The sequence below is a fragment of the Corythoichthys intestinalis genome, chromosome 9, assembly GCF_030265065.1.
Source record: "Corythoichthys intestinalis isolate RoL2023-P3 chromosome 9, ASM3026506v1, whole genome shotgun sequence".
NCBI lineage: Eukaryota > Metazoa > Chordata > Actinopteri > Syngnathiformes > Syngnathidae > Corythoichthys > Corythoichthys intestinalis.
In genome coordinates, this window is record NC_080403.1 from 53,511,820 (window position 1) to 53,533,409 (window position 21,590).

At 40.0% G+C, this 21,590-nt stretch overlaps 1 protein-coding gene across 1 annotated transcript in view; it reads left to right on the plus strand.

The window, feature by feature from the left end:
* The window catches only part of LOC130921708 (cadherin-22-like), a 514,730-nt gene that overhangs the window by 317,856 nt on the left and 175,284 nt on the right, over window positions 1–21,590 (plus strand). Inside the window, exon 6 of the mRNA XM_057845921.1 lies at window positions 21,145–21,264. Within this exon, the coding sequence (XP_057701904.1) occupies window positions 21,145–21,264 (120 nt within the window). The remainder of the gene's footprint in view (window positions 1–21,144; window positions 21,265–21,590) is intronic.

A 21,590-nucleotide genomic window follows, 5' to 3' on the forward strand; every position in this document is an offset into this window, starting at 1 on the left:
GCCGACAGCCGCTACAAGCCACACCGACGTTGCTAAAAACTACGACCGCATGATGCTACAGTAGTAGCCAGTAGCTAAGCTCTGATGCGTCTCATAGATATCATATCTAAGTAGAACTAGACGCGATATGACAGACAGGGCGGTGTTAGTAAACAGCCGCCATCTTAAAGCAGTAGATTGCATAGCGCTAATAAATAAGATTTAACGTTACTGTCACTAGCTCACGTAAAAAGATTTATCATTTAATGAAGACATAAAGGTCAAATTCTGGCAAGACAAAGGTTTGGTCGTCTACAGAAAGTAATATGAAAATTGAACAAAAAATGCACTTCAAATACAAAAATATGTTACATAACATAAGTGAATTAAGTAGTGGTGCTGTGAGATCCAAATTTAATATTTTGTTTGACTTCCATGGGCTTGAAGGACTGCACCCATGTGGTTCGGCAAGGATTTATACAATTTATTGATGAAGTCATCGGGAACATCAAAGAAAGCAGTCTTGCATGCCTCCCAGAGTTCATCAACATTCTTGGGTTTCGTCTTCCATGCTTCCTCTGACATTCTGTTCATGTCTGGTGACTGTTCTGGCCAGTCCTGGAGGATCTGGATCTTCTTTGCCTTGAGGAACTTTGAAGTAGAGATTGAAGTATGCGATGAAGCACCATCCTGCTGCAGAATTTGTCCCTTTTTATGGTTAGGAATGTAACAGGCAGCTAAGATTTGTTGATATTTCGACTATTTATGTTGCCTTCCACCCTGCAGATCTCTTGCACACCCCCATACTGGATGTAACCCCAGACCATGATTTTGCCACCACCAAACTTTTCTGAGTGAATCTCCAGTAAGTCTCCTGCAATATTTGCGGCGACTGTGGTGTAATTCAATGGAAGATTCATCAGAAAAATCCCCTTCTTGCCACAAAAAAGTGACGCGGGGCATCAAGGCAAAGCAACTTCAGAAGAATCGAGTAGCAGAAATGAAACAAATTTACTTGATTTCCTTCATTTTATAATTTATATATTTAGACAGGGTGCTGAGAAATTTTGTGTGCCAAACATTTCCAAGCATTTTCAAGGACTTTTCACAAAATTCAGCCATTTTTTAAACCTTGAAAACACGACAGTTAAAATCTTAGCATTTTCAAAGGTAACTAACCAGCCTATTTTGGCAAAGTATACAGTATCGGATTTGGTCACAAGATTGAATCGGATCCAGTGTCGACATTAATCAAACCAATAGGCAAAAATGTCCGCTGTCTACCAGCAGTCAGTTTATTTGATACAAAAAAGATTTGATATGATTTGTCTTTTACTGGTTCCTTAATTTTGCATGATTGTTACTGGTTTAAAAATATGGGTATCGGATTGGCATCGGATTTGTGTCGGAAAAAAATGTCTTGAAAAAAAATCGGAGATCAAGCCAAAATATCAGCATCAGGACATTCCTAGTATGCACTAGTGTTGGATAGAGATGGCAAATTACCTCGTTTTTTAACTCATTCACTGCCATTGACAGCGCTAGATTTCCGATCCAATTAGACGGAGGGACAGCACTCCCAGTCAAATTGGATTGGATGTTTATCGCCATTAATCACAACCAATGACGCCACACATATCACAGCAAGTTTTAATAGTTTTTATTTTCACAGAAATTTTTAATTCACAGCATGTTTATTTTCTCGTGAAATTATTCCTCCATGAAAGGTGAGTCAAACAAAACTTAACCTTAACGCATTCAAAACTTCACAAAATTACACCTGCATTCCATAATCTTCTAGAGGCAACGCAAAACAGACCCATTTGAAATGTGAGGAAATATAATATCTTGTTCTCAACCTCTCAAGGCTAGTTTCTACATTTGTGTTCAGTCATTTCAAGCACTTGCCTATTCATAATCAACCTTATTAGTTCCAATCACATGAAAAGATGATACGAGGCCTCAGTAAAGCAAACTATATTAGTTTCAATGACACTATTACCTAAAAAAAATTCAAAAAGATTTCCTATCCGAAATAGGTGATTTGGGTGAAAACTACTGGTGCACGAGAATTTTTGGTCCGATAGTTATCGGTCCGATAATAGGAATTATGACGTCATCCCAATAAATCTAATAACATTATTAATAGGACCGATGATATGTACTGTGCTGGCTGGCTGGGAAATCAGTTGACCATTTGCGGGGCATTGCTGCCACCTACCGGTCAGAATAATTCGCTGCATCTATAATTTGGCCCACAAACTCATTCACTTTACACAGTGCTGTGTCTAGCGGTAGCATTGACAATCGTGAATGCTTTCTGTTACTTACGTTTCCGCCTCGGAAATACAGTACATGTCTGTAAGTATTTATGTTTACTATAACATATGGATGTGCAATATATGTTTACTTCGGTTTTCGAAGGGTCATATGTACAAAACTTCCTAAATTGTTGTGTTATAGAAGCCAGCCAATGCTTAAGGCTAGAAGCTCAAGCTAGGATGCTATGCTATACATAAATGTTAGTCCTGTCAGCATGCTTGGCAGGATTTTATACTCTGCAGAGAAAAAACCTCATAATTTATTGAATATGGGTTCACTCACTGCCGTTTATATTGATTATCATAAGGCAAGCTATTAATCCTTTTTGTTCTACAATAAACCATACTATATAATGTTTGCATTCTACAGTGTTAGTTATAAGTTAGTAAGGTACTGAGAGGCCTTTTGGTTATTAATAGGCTTGCTATCATAACCTGTCTCCCAGGTTAAGAAAGTTGTTTCATGGACCAAGACCACAAGTCTCCTAAGGCACCAAATATTTTTAACTGATGACAAAGCACAACACCAGTTGGGTTTATGTTGTAGTTCAGTGCTCATTGTTCAGGAAACACATCTTCAATTATATTGACTAATTGATTGTGATTGACTCGAATTATAATTACTTGAAAAAATAAATATTGGCACTTTATTTGAAGTCAAGACTGTTCTTGTCTTTGTTTTGTTCATTATAATAATGTTCATGTCATTATGAAAATTCTGGTGAGGTTAAAGGCAAATCTATGTTGAATCCACCATCATTATTATTATTTTTTTTAAACCTCCAGGTGTTCAAAAACTCGGGTGAATATACATTTTAAAAATTATATATTTATTATCGGTTATCGATATCGGTATCGGCTTTGAGGAGCAGGAAGTTATCGATATCCATATCGGTTTCAAAAAATGGATACAGTATCGTGCACCCCTAGTGAAAACATCCTATGCTCATCTGGCTATTACTAAAGAACCTTACATTAGGTAGTTAAAAATATTATTTTTGTGTAATGAAAGAGTCTTAATCTTTCATTAACAGTAAAAATCTTCGGCATGGGTTAAAGTTCTTTGTCGTAGTTACGGAAATCCATCAGCAGGGCACGCTAGTGGGTGGTAATGCATTCGAGAATATTGGCCTACTATCACTTCCCAGTTCTTATTTTTGTCATTGGCCTTTGAGATAGAAGAGCTAGATTGTTGCTTCATTTATAAATTCTTATTGAGCTACCCATTGATTTGATTTTTTATTTCCACTTTCATCCATGCAGTCCAAATGGTCTCAATCAGCTGGTAAGGCTTTGGTCAGATTCGTGTCTTTTCTGAAAATGGCTGGGAGGGGAACTGTACTGTGCTGAACTTTCAGTCAAAATCTCGCTGTAATACATTTCTATTACAATGTTAAAGTTCTAGCTGTGGTCTTAATTGCTAGGAACGCCCATGGAAAGTTGAAACATTAAAAAAATCCTATAACAGTTGGCTGAAGTGAAGGTTCAGTTGTGAAGGAATTTGACCTTCTAGCCAGAACGCCGTAATCGCGCCAACTGAACTGTCGGACCCACGCTGGCGCAGCGCCAACGAGCCGAACCAGTGAGACCCTGACAATCCGTCCAGAAGGGCAAACTCCGCACGTTCACCTTAGTCTTAACCCTGGGTACTGACTCCATTTTGAAAGGTTTAAAGAAGGCTCACCGGCAACAAGTTGACAATTTTATTCAGGTCGACAGTGATCAAAACAGCAAGGCGAAACAAACACTCAGGCGGGGAGGAGAGGTCATTCTGTCACACATCAACAAAAGGTTCCCGAGAAAAATTACAACGCTTTGTTAAACAAAAGTGCACGAGAAAAAATCTGGTGAGCACAAGAAACTGTCTGGTTAACATTAGCATTGTATAGCATTTAAGCTATCGGACTTTTGCTATGCAAGTTAGCCAATTGTTGTAAACATTAGCATTATATAGCATTTTGAGCTAGCGGACCTTTGCTATGCAAGTTAGCCAATTGCAACAATTGCAACATTTGGCTAACTTGCATTGCAACAATTGCAACATTTGGCTAACTTGCATAGCAAAGGCCCGCTAGCTTAAATGCTATATAATGCTAATGTTTACCAGACAGTTTCTGGTGCTCACCAGATTTTTTCTTGTGCGAACCAGAAACTATCTGGTTAAACATTAGCATGGTATTGCATTTAAGCTAGCGGTCTTATGCTATGCAGGTTAGCCAATTGTTGTAAACATTAGCATTATATAGCATTTGAGCTAGTGGACTTTTTCTATGCAAGTTGGCCAATTGCAACAATTGGCTAAATTGCATAGCAAAGGCTCACTAGCTTAAATGCTATATAATGCTAATGTTTACCAGACAGTTTCTGGTGCTCACCAGATTTTTTCTCGTGCGCTTTTGTTTAATTAAGCGTTGTAATTTTTCTCTGGAACCTTTTGTTGACGTGTGATAGGGTGACCTCGCCTCACCGCCTGAGTGTACCGCAAGCAACACGTCACTTCCGCTCATTAATATTCATGACATTAGCTACTGTTGCTAAGTAGGGACAAGCCACCGTTTGTCCTTAACTCTTTCACTCCCAGCCATTTTCACCAGAGCAAGGCCCTTCGCTCCCGGCCGTTTTTTCTGGATTTTGACTGATTTTGCAAGGCCCACAGAAAATTCTGTTCTATTGCGATATAAACTTTGAACCCACCAAAAGAAAGATTAGACTCTCTTCTTTCAGCAGAAAAAAAAAGTAAGTTCGTATCTTGTTCCATTCTTTAGAAATCAGCATTAGAAAATAGCTTAGTTTGAGCAATTTTCCCATTTCTGATGAAAAAACGGAGAAAATGAGCTTTTTGTAAACGCATACATTTCAAACATAACTTTGACTTTAGCAAAGCTATTTTTTGCATTAGTTACATCCCAAACATCTGAATAATGTTTTCCTTTTACAAAATAACATTAACAACCAGCCAAATAGAGCTTTTGATAGCAAAGTAGCAATTTATTCACACATGACTACTGAGAGATGACGGTTTGTCGCCGAGATGACGCCGTTGTCGCCATGTCAGCCGTGTAAACTTTTCCCTCATCGTTGTCTGTCTCACAAAGATGGATTATTTTTGCATTTCTGCGGGGTCTGCTTGGCGAGTCCCTCCACGGGGGGTTTCACTCGTTTTGCACCATCGTCCAGCGCCTGGCGTCCCAGGCGTCCTCTCGTTGTTTTGTCCGGTCGGAGCGCCGCCTGGGCTCCTCCGCCAGCGCTCTAACAATGCTGGCCGGCCGTTCACTGCTGATGAATCTGCTTGCCTGGTCATCCAAAATGCGCTACTGCCCTCCAGTGGCCAGTTTTATTGCTTTAAAATTGGTTTGGAGCCTTGTTCTTTGTTTCTCAATTAGAGCGGAAGCTATATATGCTTCTTATAAAAAAAAACGCAAAAGACGTATAAATACGTAATCGGGACACTGAAGCATTTGGAAATAGAACGTATTTATACGGTTCTGGGAGCGAATGAGTTAATAGGAATGAATGGAAATCGTGTACGAAGGAGATGTTTACAGAGCTAAACCTACCAATTCTCTCCAAAAATGATGTGCCTGGTGTCAAACTGACTGGCAAAGATGTGGAAGAACATAAAAATGTTCAGTTAAAGAGATGGCTTTAGTGTCGAAGGCTGAAAAAGACGAAAAAAACGAGCTGACCTAAGCATAGCTTTAGCTTTTTTATCGACGCAACTGACAATGACATTCTCCTGTTTCAACAAGCTATCCCTGACCATCAGCCCTGTCTTTCTTATATATCCTCTGGTTGTCCTACTACTCTTGCCGTTCTTGGGGGTAATTTAGTTAGCTTTGTGTAGCGATCGCAAATGCTACTCAGTGACAGCCAACGAACACTTTTAATTTTTTCATTGATAACACATAGTAATCCTATAATTTATTTACACTTCCCCCTTACTAAAGTTGTTTTTTTATATACTGTATATACTATAAACGGTAATAGTGGCAGTCAGATACCATTGTAATTCTTTTCAGGTCATTCATTGTCAGACAGAAGCAGTACGGCACAACGTTACGCTAAAAAAATAAGTTAAAAATGGTTTCCGGAAACGTATGAAGAAAACATCCTTCATGTGTCGTAATGTCTAGAGTCGTTTCTACAAGTTCCAAAAAAGCAACGCGTGATCGGCATGTTCGTTTTTGAAAGATTACCGGAGAAAAGTAGCACAAATTACGTTGTTTCCTTTACTTTACTTCCGCTTTATGATGCGACGTCACGGTCTAAAAATAGCATGCGTGCGGTACGCCATTGGCTAACTTGCATAGCAAAAGTCCGCTAGCTTAAATGCTATATAATGCTAATATTTACCAGATGGTGCGCACGACAAAAAAATCTATTGAGCACCACATTGTTTCTGGTGCGTACCAGATTGCTTACATTTTATTTCTGTAGATGTCCCTTTAGGGGCTCTGAATGTTTTTCCCTTTAACAGTTGTATCTTAGAATTTCTTAGATTGATTTCCAAACCCGTGTATCGATAGTTATTGTATTGCCATATTGTGAGATAAGGGTTATTGTGAGCCTTGTATCGCAAATCGTATCGGGGGGTGCCCAGATGTTCCAAAGCCTACATCCTACCCATCACTTGTTTTTCCACCCGATTTGGCTGTAATGGCCACAACAACGCAGACCATCAACGCCACACCTTTTCAGATCTCTGAGACCGATGGTTCAATTAGGCGAGGGGCGACCGCTGCGAAAGCGTGCGAGACGCAGGACTGACAGCTATTTAAGAAGCGGGCTCGTAAAAGAGATTTGTGCCCACCTCAGCCTCTCGCCGCGCCGGCGAAGGGGGGTCTAACGGCGGCTGTGCCGAGCCTCTCGCCGCCGCGTCACGCGGGGGACTACTGACTGCTTCCCGCCTCGCATTATGGATCATTTAGTAAAGTCGTAAAAACTGAGGTGTTTTCACATGAAAAGTTATTTCATCACTACTTCTGCCAAGATTCATTCCTCCCCCGTCCACACAAACGCCTCGAGAGAGAGAGAGAGACGGGATGAGGAATAAAGGAGGGGAGAGAAATCTGGCGTGTCATAAAAGCCAATGGCCTGCGTACATTGATCCTTTTCGAGATCTCGACGACGATTTAGGGAGATGTTTCATCCCTCCTGACAGGGGTTGTAAATCCAATTTTGGTTAGCCTTTGAACTTGCGACTTGTAATAGATCATATCGGTATATTATAGTCTATTTGTTTGGCTGAAATATTTTGCAGTGCCAAGATAAATCCTGCGTCTGGTTCTAAAGGAAAAGATTTGTCATGGTATTACATCTGGGGAAAAAAATGAGATGCGTTGAGATACAAACTAGGGGATTCAGTGATTACACTTGAAACGCTTGTAAGTCAAATCATTAAAGCCCTTCCAGTAAGTTTTAATTAGTCGGTGGAGATGATTTCAACAAATTATGTGCACTTTGTTAGTTATTTGTTACTCTCAGGGTTTCAGAGTGGCTAAGCTAGCGCAGGTCAATGGGGTTTTCTAGCATGCTAATAAAAAACATTAAAATTAGGCCTGAACGATATTGGATAAAACAATTGCTGCGATTTTTGGAGGGTTTGCAATATATTGCGATATTATTATTATTTTTTTTTTTAAAGAAATTTTTACTTGATGACTTGAATAGCTCTTTGGAAAGACTTTGGATGACTCATCATGACCACAGTGTACTGTATTCCATCGTTTTTCGTGGTTAATAGGGAGCAGAACCCGCCGCGATAAGTGAAAAACCGCGGAGTAGCGCATACCCCCCACCCCTATTTTTGTGTGTGTGTGCTCAATGTATTTATTCAGATCTAGCACTGTAAAGAGATACATATAAGACATGTTTTTTTCTCTTATTTCCCCCAAAGTATGATTTTTAAAAATGTGTGTATATATATATATATATATATATATATAACTTGTAAAGAAAACTGCAGCAAAAATGAATGAAATGAACAAAAAATATTCATTTTTATAATGGGTCGAAATTATTTTTTTAGCACCCTAGGCAGTCATTTGCTTTGCATATAGTTAAATATATATATTTTAGAGAGAAAAAATATTTTTAAAAATGTTTTTTTTTCTTTGATTGAAAATATTTCTTTTTTGATTGAAGCAACTTTTTGAGGGATTGAATTATTTAGACACAAATGTCCTAATCATAATATGGCCCAAATACAAAAGGGATTGCTTCAATCAAAGAAAACTTTTTCAATGAAAAATTAAGATTTCAAATGCAAATTTTTCAATCTCAAATATTTTTTCACATTCAAAAACATTTTTCTATGATTGAAATTTTTCTTTTTTTGATTGAAGTGATTTTTCTTTTTGAATTTTTTTTTTTTTGAAGCAACCTTTTTTTTATTGAATAATAAAGAGAAAAATGTCCTAGCCAAAATGTGTCCCTAACACAAATCAACATTACCTCAATCAAAAAGTTGCTTCAATCAAAAAAAACTTGACTTCAATTAAAATAAAAAAATAAAATTAAAAAAGCTTTCACGTGAATTTTTTTTTTTTTTTTTTTTTTTTTTTTAGTTTTTTTTAGTTTCAAATTTATTTTTGCATTCAAACACATTTTTTTGATTGAAGTGACTCTTTTTTTTTTTGGTTGAGAATATATATTTTGATTGAAGCAACTTTTTTTGATTGAATAACAAAGACCCAAACCTACCTCCATATGGCTCTGCCCAGGGGATACAATTTTTGACTGGGGTAACTACATTGGCACAACACTGGCAGGCGTACCAAATTCAATGGATGACGATCTTGGCGAAAAGTATTGCCTAAGCAATCTCATTTAGAATTCCCCTCAAGAATGATGGGAAACAAAATACGCTCATTGTCAACTTATTATTTTAAATATTCTTCTGAGTTAATTTTATTGCTGACACTGCGTTTTTGGGGTCATCAACATATTGTGCCCCCCCTACCCCAAAAGTCAAACTCAGCCGATGTTTGTTATCCTGGCTGGGCGAGACGCTACTTGTTTTAGGACAGAGCGCCCTGCTCTTTGTCCTTGGAGTGGCCGGGAGAACCGATTGCGAGAGTTGGTGCGTCAGTCTTGCTCGTGGCGCACACGTTGGGCTTCTGTGACAAGATGGCGTTGTGTATGTATTCTGCTTTTTTTCATTAAACTATGGTGTGCTATTTATTTTATATTAGGTGTGTTGGAGTAGTACAAACAATCCTACAGTACATATGAGAAACGGTACTATTCCCTGATTGATTATATCTTGTTAGAGTAATTTAAACAGTTATATGGTGTGTGCGAGAAAGGTAACTATTCCCTTCAGAGTCCATTCATTTCAATGGGAAATTATTTGGTAATGTTGAAATTCGGCTCCCCAGACAAGCTGCACGGAAACAGCGACAGCCGAACAAAATGCCGCTCTGCCGATGCTGCCTCCGCGCGCGACAACCGGGAAAGCGGAATTTCGCGTGTTCATCTCGGATGTCAACCCTTTGTACTGACTCCATGTTCCAAAAGTTTGAAAAAGACTCACCAAAAACAGGTTGACAATTTATTCGTCGACAATAGTCAAAAACAAGGCAAAAACAGACGACGGAGGGACAATTCTGGATCCAAAACAAGGCTACATGTTTCCGAGCAGCCAAATCTGTGTTATCTAAGTGTCCAGTATTTTTAAGTCCGTGATGTAGTGGGCCGGCTGAAGGTGTGTCCGGGCGTTGCTTTGGGATCATCCCTCTCTGGCCGGTTTCGGGCTTTTTAGGTTTGTGCGTGGATAGGATGTGGTTGCCACAGCGACCGACGCTGGTCTTGACGTCCCAAGCGCCTGCTATCAACTTTGTTATCCGGGCTGGCTCTACTTGTTGTCGGACAACGAGCGCTTTGTCCTTGTAGAACTGATTTGCAAGTTTTGGTGCGTCAGTCTTGCTCGTGGCGCACACGTTGGGCTTCTATGATAAGATGGCGTTGTGTATTTATTCTGCTTCTTTTCATGAAACTATGGTGTGCTATCTATTCTACGCTTGGTGTGTCAGAGCATTACAGTCCCACAGTAAATATGAGAAATGATACTATTCCCTGATTAATTGTATTCCGTGTGTTCGAGTAATGCAAACAGTTAGACGGTGCCAACGAGAAACGGTACCATTTTTCCATTTCCCCCTCAGGAGCCCCGATAAAGTGATTAACTTTACTGTGTCAAGGCAACTGAGTGAAGTCTGCCTAAACTATAGTTAAAGGAGTGTGTTAGACTAATGCAAAGAATTATATGGTGTGTGAGAGAACGGTACCTTTTCCCTTCAGTAAGATTGGTCAGAACGACAGAAATTTTAAAGACAACGAACCACTGTATATGCAAAAAAGATGCAAAAGGTGACAGCAAATCGGGATCATTCCACCCACCGCTTCCTCCATCAACTCCCCCCCCTCCAAGTCATAGGCTGACAGGAAGTGAACAGCGCTTTGACACTCGCCGCTAATTAGCACCATTAGCATACAGCCATTCGGCGGCTGAACCGCAGTGTGACAGGGCTCCGAGAAAGGCTACGCCGTTGACCTTTGGCGGACACTACCAGCTGTCAGTAATTACCCACAGTGACAGCGACGATAGCTGACTCTTTGTCCTTGAGAAGCTTCGTCTTCCAGATTTTGAGTGTATTTATTCCCCCTCAAAAAAACATATGCTTTATTAAGCGCTATTGTTTCTCAGCTCGTGTTAAAGAACCTTGAAATTAGGACGGCCTCGGGCTGAGCTTTTGCTAAAACGTGACTAAACGATTTAATGTAACACTGCATGTAAATAATAACTCGAAATACTGTGACGGAAAAATAGGCAAGGCAAATTTATTTGTATAGCACAATTCAACACAAGGTAATTTAAACTGCTTTTCATCACATGAAAATCCTAAAACACAAATAAAATGATACATAAAAGTCACAGTAAATTATCAAGACAGTTAAAAACAAAAACAATTGAAAGAGTAAATAGAAATACCCTAATTTTCGGACTATGAGCCGCTACTTTTTTCCCTCATTTTGAATCCTGTGGCTTATAGTCCAGTGCGGCTTATTTGATGATTTATTTGGGTTAATAGGTAAAACTTTATTTGACAGCGGCATCATAAGACTGTCATAAGAACGTCATAATTATGACATGACACTATCATGGGCACTACTGAATGCTTATGACAAATGTCAATATGTGTCATGTGGCATCACTAACTCCATTTATGTCCAGCTCAGATCTTTTACGTCCATTCAAAAGTGAGATAATTTGCTGGATGACACTAACCGACATCTATTATAAGCATTTAATAACGCTTATGACAGTGTCATGTAATAATTATGACAGTATTATGGAACCACTATCCAAGAAAATGTTACCAAATACAATAGCTAGCAATTAATGAAACAACTGGAACAGTAACTGAAGAAATAATTAGCAGAGAACATGAATTTTGATTGTTATTTACATCTGTAGTGCCGCAATGCATGCTAGGAGGAATGTTGTATGACAACAGTGTTGACAGCAGGTGGCAGCAGAGGTTGACTGTCTCCCCCAAGGGAGCAGTGATGGCCAAATGAAGATTTTTGAAACAATAAGGCTTTGCAGCCAATTGGTTCAAAAGTTCATGGTGGATCATTTGGTTTCATGACAGTCTTATAATACCTTTGTCAAATGAAGTGTTAGCAGTTAATATATTTTGGTTTAAATATCCCATAATACAATGAGGACAGCTGCGGCTTATAGTCCAGTGCGTTTTCATGTCAAATTTGGTGGCTGGCGGCTTATAGTGAGGTGCCCCTTATTGTCCAGAAATTACGGAAAAATCAAAATGAATACACACAACTTGAAAATTAAACTATTTGGGCTGTTATGAATACACTGTGGTAAAAAATAGTGTTTTTTTTTTGTTTGTTCCAGAGGTGAGGCACATAGTAACTGCTTCACTCTTGCTTCTTGTTCTTTAAACACACGACAGACCGGTTCCAGACAACTTTGGGGATCAAGACGCTTGTCCATTAGGACCATTAGGTGTTTTGTGGACCAGCTGTAGTATTTTATAGTCTATCCTTTGACTCACAGGAAGCCAGTGTAAAGACTTCATAACAGGTGTAATATGGTCCTGTTTTCCTTGTATTTGTAAGGACTCTGGCAGCTGCATTCTGTATTAGCTGCGGCTTCCTGACTGATTTTTATAATAACACCTGAAAAGTACTTCTCAAATAGTTGGGGGGTAGCAGAGTGATGCCGGGGGTGGGGTATGTGACCTCGGGGAACATACTGTAACGTTGACACAAGTCACCCGCTGAATCAGATGGCAATTCATTATTTGTGGGAACTTATGGAACAACACGACTGCTGTCTGCCACAGCCAACGCACACATAACCCGCCAGAACAATGGCAACACAGGAAGGCACGTCCCTCGCTCTCCCGCACCTCCCTCAACCTTGTACGTCACGCGGTGCATTCAGGAACATGTGCAAACACCCCCGCCACATTATAACCCGATTCGTTACAATACTTTTTTGCCGTACTAGAATAAAGTGTAATTCATGTGATGTAAAGCACTTTGAATTGCCTCGTGTTGAATTGTGCTATATAAATAAATTTGCCTTGCCTTGCCTTGCCTTGCAAATCCACTCAGTGCAGGGTTTCCCCTAGGATTTTTTTAAAGGGATCCTCTATTTTTAAGACAAGTAATTCTTAAAAGATAAATGTTAGCATGAGTTATAATAATTTGATATTAAAACCCCTCTTAAAGTTTTTGTTTTAATAAAGTTTGTAAAATTGTTTTAAGTGATAGGTCGTCATTCTTGTTACGTCGCAGTGCGTGACGTCACTGGTCCCGTTGCCGAAATTCCAGCTTGTCACTCGTTAGCTTTCCCAACATGTCGTCAGTTTTACCCTTCCTATTTGAACCAGATCTGAAAAGTGAAGAGCAGGACAGCACTGTCGGTCGTTCACAAGACGAGCTTTAGGGAAAAATGCGTGCAGCAAATACCTGATAAGACAAAAGTTGGGCAAAACTAGTGATGCAAGAGTGTAATCAGTGTATGCTGTTTGGAACTACGGTTGGAAGCGAGAGTGTATGCAGGTTGGAACTCAGATATTCATATAAGCATAATGCGTTTTCAAACTTATCCCAATATAATTCTGTAGATTGTTAGCATCCAGAGCTGCCGTGTGCTTTACATACAGTACAGGCCAAAGAGCACACCTTGTGTAATCCATGTCTTGTACATTGTAACGCGTGGTAGCTAGGATATGTGTATAAAAGTACCAAAAAGGGGAGAAGCTTCCACTATGCACATTTATTCACAAATAATGTTTCCACCTTAACCACTCTTCACTCGGGAGTTCAGCAGTACGCAAACACGCGGCCCTTGACGAACTCCAACATTGTTGTGAGGTCCACGTTAGAGTCACTGTCGTCACTGTAGCGTGCCATAGTGCTTTAAGTATTTAGTATGATTTGGGGAAAACTCCCACGAAGAATAGTTAACATAAAAGATAGCAATAGTAATCCAAATCCGCGTTTTTTACTCACTCGATAATCCAGGAATTAGACCGATCCCATGGCACAGTCGATGCCGCGATCAGGCCGTCGATTCCACAAAATAGACTGATCTGAAAAGCCGCTGTGGGACCGACGAATCAAAAAAATGGACAGATCCGAAACCGATATTACAGACGCGGTGGGACGTCGGATCCAGAAAATAGACGGATCCCTTACTTGACTGAGGATCCGGGAAAAATGTTCGGGCGCCAGTTGTAACGTGTGGTGGGTAAGATACGTGCATACAGGGACCAAAAAGGGGGAGAAGCTTCCACTTATGTACATTTATTCACGAAAAATAATAATTCCACCTTGACCACTCACTTCAATCCCCTTGTTTCCATTTGACTGGAAATTGCATCCAAAAGCAGCACATCGTGGCATTGTACTTTGCGAGTTTAGGCAGCAATAAGCAATTGTTGAACACGCTACACATTTGGAAAGATGCCATTGACATCATCACTGCGAGCCCGCAAACCATGGCGCCAACTAACGGTCAAAATTTGGACTAAATATTATAAAATATTGCCATTGATTTAACATTTTATGTGTTTCTAACACCATTTTTTAGTACAAGAGAACAATTGTGGTTTATTAGAGCCTACGTGTATTTAAGTCAGAGGATCACTTTAAGCTGCGGTGGTGAGCTGCATCGGAGTCGGCCCGCCTCACCATGTTGTGCCACGGCAAAATTGCGTCATACCATGACAATTTTTTTAAAAAAATCACATTTTGTCACCCAAGAAGAACCATAACAAAGATCTATTTGAAATATTTCATTCACCAGGCTACTTTTCCACACAAACGCACATCGAGGTACCATTTAGCTTAGCAAGGAGAGGTATGAGAGACATTTTTTGAGTGTCCCAGAGCTCGTGAAACTTGGGGGGAAAAAGCGCATTTATCAAGGTTTCGTCAGCCGTGATTGCATATATCCGTCCGCTGTAACAGCCCTGCATTTTCTGCTATTGAATGCGTTGTTGACACATTAGCGCGGCGGCACTCTGACCCGCCACTCGGCGCAAATTCATTCAAACTTGTCTTTCCGTCCAAGACGGCCGTCCATCGCTCACTTTTGCCGAAAAGTCCAAAATACAGTAATGCCCCGGATGGGGGGGAAGAAGGACAGGAGTCTGTATTGGCTTAGCCACTTTATTGTGGCAACAATAATAAAAGAATACCGTAATTTCCCAAATATAAGGCGCACCCGTGTATAATGCGGACCCCCATTTTTACTTGTAAAATCTAGGGAAAATTATTGTATAAATAGAAGAATACAAGAAAACAGCTCATGTACAGATACAGGAATGTCATTTTACTGACTGGTGAAACACAGCACAAGCATAGCATATTGGTAGTTCAAAACATTACCATAAACTGACAATATTTACGGTAATAATTAGTGTTGCACCGATACCATTTTTTGGCCCCGATACCGATACCTGGTTGTGCAGTATCGGCCGATACCGATATCATACCGATACCACCCCGTTTATATATATATATATATATTTTTTTTTTTTTTTTTTCCCCCCAAAGAGCTACATAATTGGATGTGAAATCATTGCTATCAAGTCTTTGTCAGGCTGTTGCTTACCTTTGCAAAATAGGAAAAAGACTAGTACAAAGTATAATACTAGCCCAACAGTAAGAAAGTAAAAATAATAATCATAATAATAAACTCTGAATGAACTTTTTTTAAACCTTTCAAAGGCCAAACAGTGCAACTTTCATGAAATTATTGTCACATTCTGCTGCTGGTTAGATTGTGTTTTGTTGCTGGGCTGTTAGTGGGGGCGTTCCTGACGTCGCACCTGAATCCAATGCGGGCACATCAACGCAGCATTTAAGCACGGGTGAGCTCAGAGAAGGCTGCCGAGATATTTGCTTTGCTGATCGCCAATTGACATCTCGCACTATAGTCTCGCTACATTTGCTTGTTACGCCGCTGCATTGGGTTTTTTTTCTGTTAGTGTGCTGCACTCGTTTGTAACCTCTACCCTGTGCAGGTATTTGAGTGTTTTTATTTTGGCTTTTTGGCTCGCTGCCTATCGTCGAGTTTGTAGTATTGAGCTCCGTCGACCTGCAGTCACAGACTCCTTTTGTTATTTCTACTATCCCGCGATCGCGTGTAATTTTTTGTTTGTAATTACAGGACTGTCTCAAAAAATTAGAGTATTGTGTATTCTAATTTTCTGAGACAGTCCAGTATATATATATATATATATACAGTATATATATAAACTGATTTTTTTTTTTATTGACACGGCCACGTTTTGTTGAAGAAACGTATGCGGCGATCCGTTGCCAACCATTATGGTACCCGATGTCACCATTTTGTTTTGGTAATACTTCACTCTGATCGGCCGCTCTGATCGGCCGAATGATTTCGTCTGTGTTAAATTCAGCTTTTTTCACTCTTCATAAAGCACAGAATTTAGTTTATTGCAGCTCCGCAACTCGGACCATAACAAACGTAACAACACAGACTTCCTGTGTGTGTCCGTCAACTAACCCAAATAACAATAGTCCCTATTGTTACTGTCGTGTCTTTTTTATCTTGTCTTGAAAAAAAACTAGAATACTTTGAGTGCCGTGTTCAACGTTTTATTTCTTGCTTTCAATGAACTTAAATGCCGACAGTCCGGCTGTAATGAGGCGCTCTTTTTTCTAGCCTCAGCGGCCCTCTGGCTAATAGACAATCACAACATAGGTATGACAATACAGCAGCATGGATCCACCAGTGCCACAACATAGAACAACATAACATAGAATACCAATATGCCACAGTGTCGACAGCGATGAGCTCTCTCGGATTTCTGACTTACGTTCTCACTTTCATTTTACCGTATCAATCCATGGAAAAAACATTTATTCATCATGATGAAATGAGCAAGTTATACAGCAGCCTTTAAAAGAAAAGTCACATCTGTTTTGTTTTCTCCTAGATTCTGGTAAATTGGAGAAGTTGTCAAATCATATTATTACTAAAGATGCACCGATACCGATACTAGTATCGGCAGGGGGTGCCGATCCGGCCCAAAATGGTGGTATCGGTATCGGCGAGTACCAACAAAGACTGCGGCGATACCATTTACCGGTCCATTATTATAACATTTGACCGCAGCCTTTTTTTTTCCTCCTGGCGCTCACTACACTTTGTCTCGGTGTTGTGTGATGACACGTGAACACCAAGCAGCTATCGCTATTGGCCTGCTCCAGACCAATGAGAACGGGCCAATAGCCACTCCTGACCAATGACAAGGCCGCTATGTCGGCGCCGCCAACATGGCGGCTGTCGGGGAATATTTCAAAATAGAAATCCTGTCAATTAAAATCAATGGCTGCATGCAAGATTTACGGCCTGAAAGTTTCGAGATGTGGAGTTAAATCGGCCAGTTTCAATACCTCGAACCTGATAAAACATTTGAAGATGAAACGTGAACGAACACAACGAGTTTGAGCCTGCAAGAGCAGGACTGCTCTCCAGAGGAAGGGCGCAGGACCAGAGCAACAATCTCTGGTCAGTTTACTACGTCTACTTTACTTTTATTGTCTTTTACAGAAAGAAATGCCGCAGTAATTTGGGACCCGTTTCCAAAGTAGGGTTGCCACCTTTTAGAAATAGAAATAAGGGACCCCCCCCTCCCGAAAAAAGGAGGCTAATAGAGAGACGGGATGCTGTGGTCAATTATTATTACTTATAATTGTTAGCGCCCGCAAATGCGGAAACAAGGTTGGACCTCGAAGCGGACAACAAGCGGGGGATACGTACAAGGGTTTACAGGACTGTCTCAAAAAATTAGAATATTGTGTATTCTAATTTTCTGAGACAGTCCAGTATATATATATATATATATATATATAATATATAGTGCCTTGCAAAAGTATTCGGCCCCCTTGAACCGTGCAACCTTTCGCCACATTTCAGGCTTCAAACATAAAGATATAAAATTTTAATTTTTTGTCAAGAATCAACAACAAGTGGGACACAATCGTGAAGTGGAACAAAATTTATTGGGTAATTTAAACTTTTTTAACAAATAAAAAACTGAAAAGTGGGGCGTGCAATATTATTCGGCCCCCTTGCGTTAATACTTTGTAGCGCCACCTTTTGCTCCAATTACAGCTGCAAGTCGCTTGGGGTATGTTTCTATCAGTTTTGCACATCGAGAGACTGACATTCTTGCCCATTCTTCCTTGCAAAACAGCTGGAGCTCAGTGAGGTTGGATGGAGAGTGTTTGTGAACAGCAGTCTTCAGCTCTTTCCACAGATTCTCAATTGGATTCAGGTCTGGACTTTGACTTGGCCATTCTAACACCTGGATACGTTTATTTTTTAACCATTCCATTGTAGATTTGGCTTTATGTTTTGGATCATTGTCCTGTTGGAAGATAAATCTCCGTCCCAGTCTCAGGTCTTGTGCAGATACCAACAGGTTTTCTTCCAGAATGTTCCTGTATTTGGCTGCATCCATCTTCTCGTCAATTTTAACCATCTTCCATGTCCCTGCTGAAGAAAAGCAGGCCCAAACCATGATGCTGCCACCACCATGTTTGACAGTGGGGATGGTGTGTTCAGGGTGATGAGCTGTGTTGCTTTTACGCCAAACATATCAATTTGCATTGTGGCCAAAAAGTTCAATTTTGGTTTCATCTGACCAGAGCACCTTCTTCCACATGTTTGGTGTGTCTCCCAGGTGGCTTGTGGCAAACTTTAAACGAGTCTTTTTATGGATATCTTTAAGAAATGGCTTTCTTCTTGCCACTCTTCCATAAAGGCCAGATTTGTGCAGTGGACGACTGATTTTTGTCCTATAGACAGACTCTCCCACCTCAGCTGTAGATCTCTGCAGTTCATCCAGAGTGATCATGGGCCTCTTGGCTGCATCTCTGATCAGTTTTCTCCTTGTTTGAGAAGAAAGTTTGGAAGGACGGCCGGGTCTTGGTAGATTTGCAGTGGTCTGATGCTCCTTCCATTTCAATATGATGGCTTGCACAGTGCTCCTTGAGATGTTTAAAGCTTGGGAAATCTTTTTGTATCCAAATCCGGCTTTAAACTTCTCCACAACAGTATCTCGGACCTGCCTGGTGTGTTCCTTGGTTTTCATAATGCTCTCTGCACTTTAAACAGAACCCTGAGACTATCACAGAGCAGGTGCATTTATACGGAGACTTGATTACACACAGGTGGATTCTATTTATCATCATCGGTCATTTAGGACAACATTGGATCATTCAGAGATCCTCACTGAACTTCTGGAGTGAGTTTGCTGCACTGAAAGTAAAGGGGCCGAATAATATTGCACGCCCCACTTTTCAGTTTTTTATTTGTTAAAAAACTTTAAATTATCCAATAAATGTTGTTCCACTTCACGATTGTGTCCCACTTGTTGTTGATTCTTGACAAAAAAATTAAATTTCATACCTTTATGTTTGAAGCCTGAAATGTGGCGAAAGGTTGCAAGATTCAAGGGGGCCGAATACTTTTGCAAGGCACTGTATATGCTACAATTTGGCAAAGCGCAGATAACAAGAAATGAGTCCTTTAATCTGCCGTTCAGCCCCGCCTGTCATTGTCGCGCACTAGCGCCTCTAGCTGGTCGATGACATCGGCAGAGTAACGATTTCAGCTGATTCAGCCTGAAATTTGGCGAAAGGTTGCAAGATTCAAGGGGGCCGAATACTTTTGCAAGGCACTGTATATATATGTATATATAAATATATATATACATATATATTTGTCTCCATCCATGTCCCCGTTTATAATGCGCACCATGATTTTACAAGTTGATTTTGGGGGAAAAAAGTGCGCGTTATAGTCGAGAAATTACGGTAATAAAATAACGACAGGCTTCCGCGACATGCGACCGCTATCTCCTTCTCGCTTCCCTCTATGTCACAGCTCCCGGTCCGATAGTCACTTTTTAAGGTGGCCCCATATAGTTACGGAAATGACAATGCACAATGAATAGGTTGCCGCTGAACCCTTCACATTAGGCTGCCGTTAGTTTGAAACGGCCTTAAAAAAAAAAAAAAAATAAATAAATAAAATGTCTCTTTTGCACAGCGTGGCGGCTTTTATTTTGTTGTGGCGGTGCGCCACAATATGTAATTTGTAGGGGAAACCCTGCAGTGGGTGGCAGTGGCACTCCCTTTTTTTTGAGTGTGCGCAGTACCGTATTGGACGGCCCTAATTATAAGACAACCCCCTCTTTTTCAAAACTCAAGTTTGAAAAAATACTTTTTGAACACCAAATTAATTTTTATACAGAAAATAATTACAGTACATCCGAAACAAACGATTACAACAATATATTTGAGAGAAAAAGCATGTTATTCTGCCTCATTCAAATCTTAATATCTGAACATTTAAATATGTAAACTAAAGTACAATCACATTTGTAAATGAACGTCTTCGGGTTTTGGAAATTTAAATAAACCAGTCTAAAACAACTAAATTGCAATAACTGCATTAACCATCAAAGTGAAGTCTAACTGTAACTGTAGTCTTCAAACAAATCTAAATAAGGAAAAACATTGCAATAAAATAATGCAAACTGGTTAAACTTGAGAGTAGCTGAGATCTGTCATGACAGAACATTGCTTCAATGATATCTGGCGCCATCTAGCATCGTGAATGGGTATAATGTCTAGACCGCGAATATAAGACGACCCCCTCTTTTTCAGTCTTATTTCAATGCAAAAAACACTGTCTTATATTCGGGCCAATACGGTATATACTGCAGAGGTTTGTTATTTTCTGGGAAGAGTTCAGATCAAGTTTAATCCACTCGCAAAAATCTGCCTAACTTGGACTTTTAGTAGCAAAATTAGTGGTGTTTCCCCTACCTCCACAACATTGACGTCTTTTTACATTACCTAGAGTGGTTTGTACTAGCCGAAAAAAACTTAATGAAAATTTACTTTTTAAATTAAATTAAATTAAGTTATTTTGAATAATTCGCTTCATAATGGTAGGGTCTGTTCTATCCTTACAACATATGGGAAGACAATCTGAACTACCCATATAACTGAACTCATTATGTAATGCAAATAAGGTAGCTTAAAAGTTGGTGGGGACAATTTGAGCATCCTGAATAGTTGGCAGATTTATGTCCCTACCATCACAATGCAAACCTACGCCCTTGAGTATCGGCATTGGCCACACAGCGGGTATTGGAATTGCTTATCGGGATCCAAAAGGTAGTATAGGTGCAACCTTTATTTTAACCATACAGCAAACTTTCCATCCAAAGTAAAAATTGTTTATTTTTGTCCACAGGAACGTCCGTTCTTAAAATCACCGCGTCAGATGCCGATGACCCGTCTTACGGCAGCAGTGCCCGAGTGGTGTACAGCGTCCTGGACGGCGAAAAGTTCTTCACCGTGGGCCGACACACAGGTAAATAATGACTCCATATATTTTTTTTCCCTTTCTTTACCTGAAACCATCTAAAGCTAAGAGGCAACAATTCCCACAGCCAATCACTTTTGTGGCTAAAAACATAAAAGCAATTGACCAAAACAAGTCACCCTATAAAGTTTCACCCAATGACTTTCATTCATTTGAGCAAACAAGTTGAATATCATTGATTTCTTGCCCCGGAGCCTTTCACAAGTCAGTGCAAAGCATCATGGGAAATGGTAGCCGCAATGTGAAATAGGAATGTTTACTGTAGTCAATAGTGATGGCTGCTCGAAGACTTTTTCCAAATGGGTGTTACATTA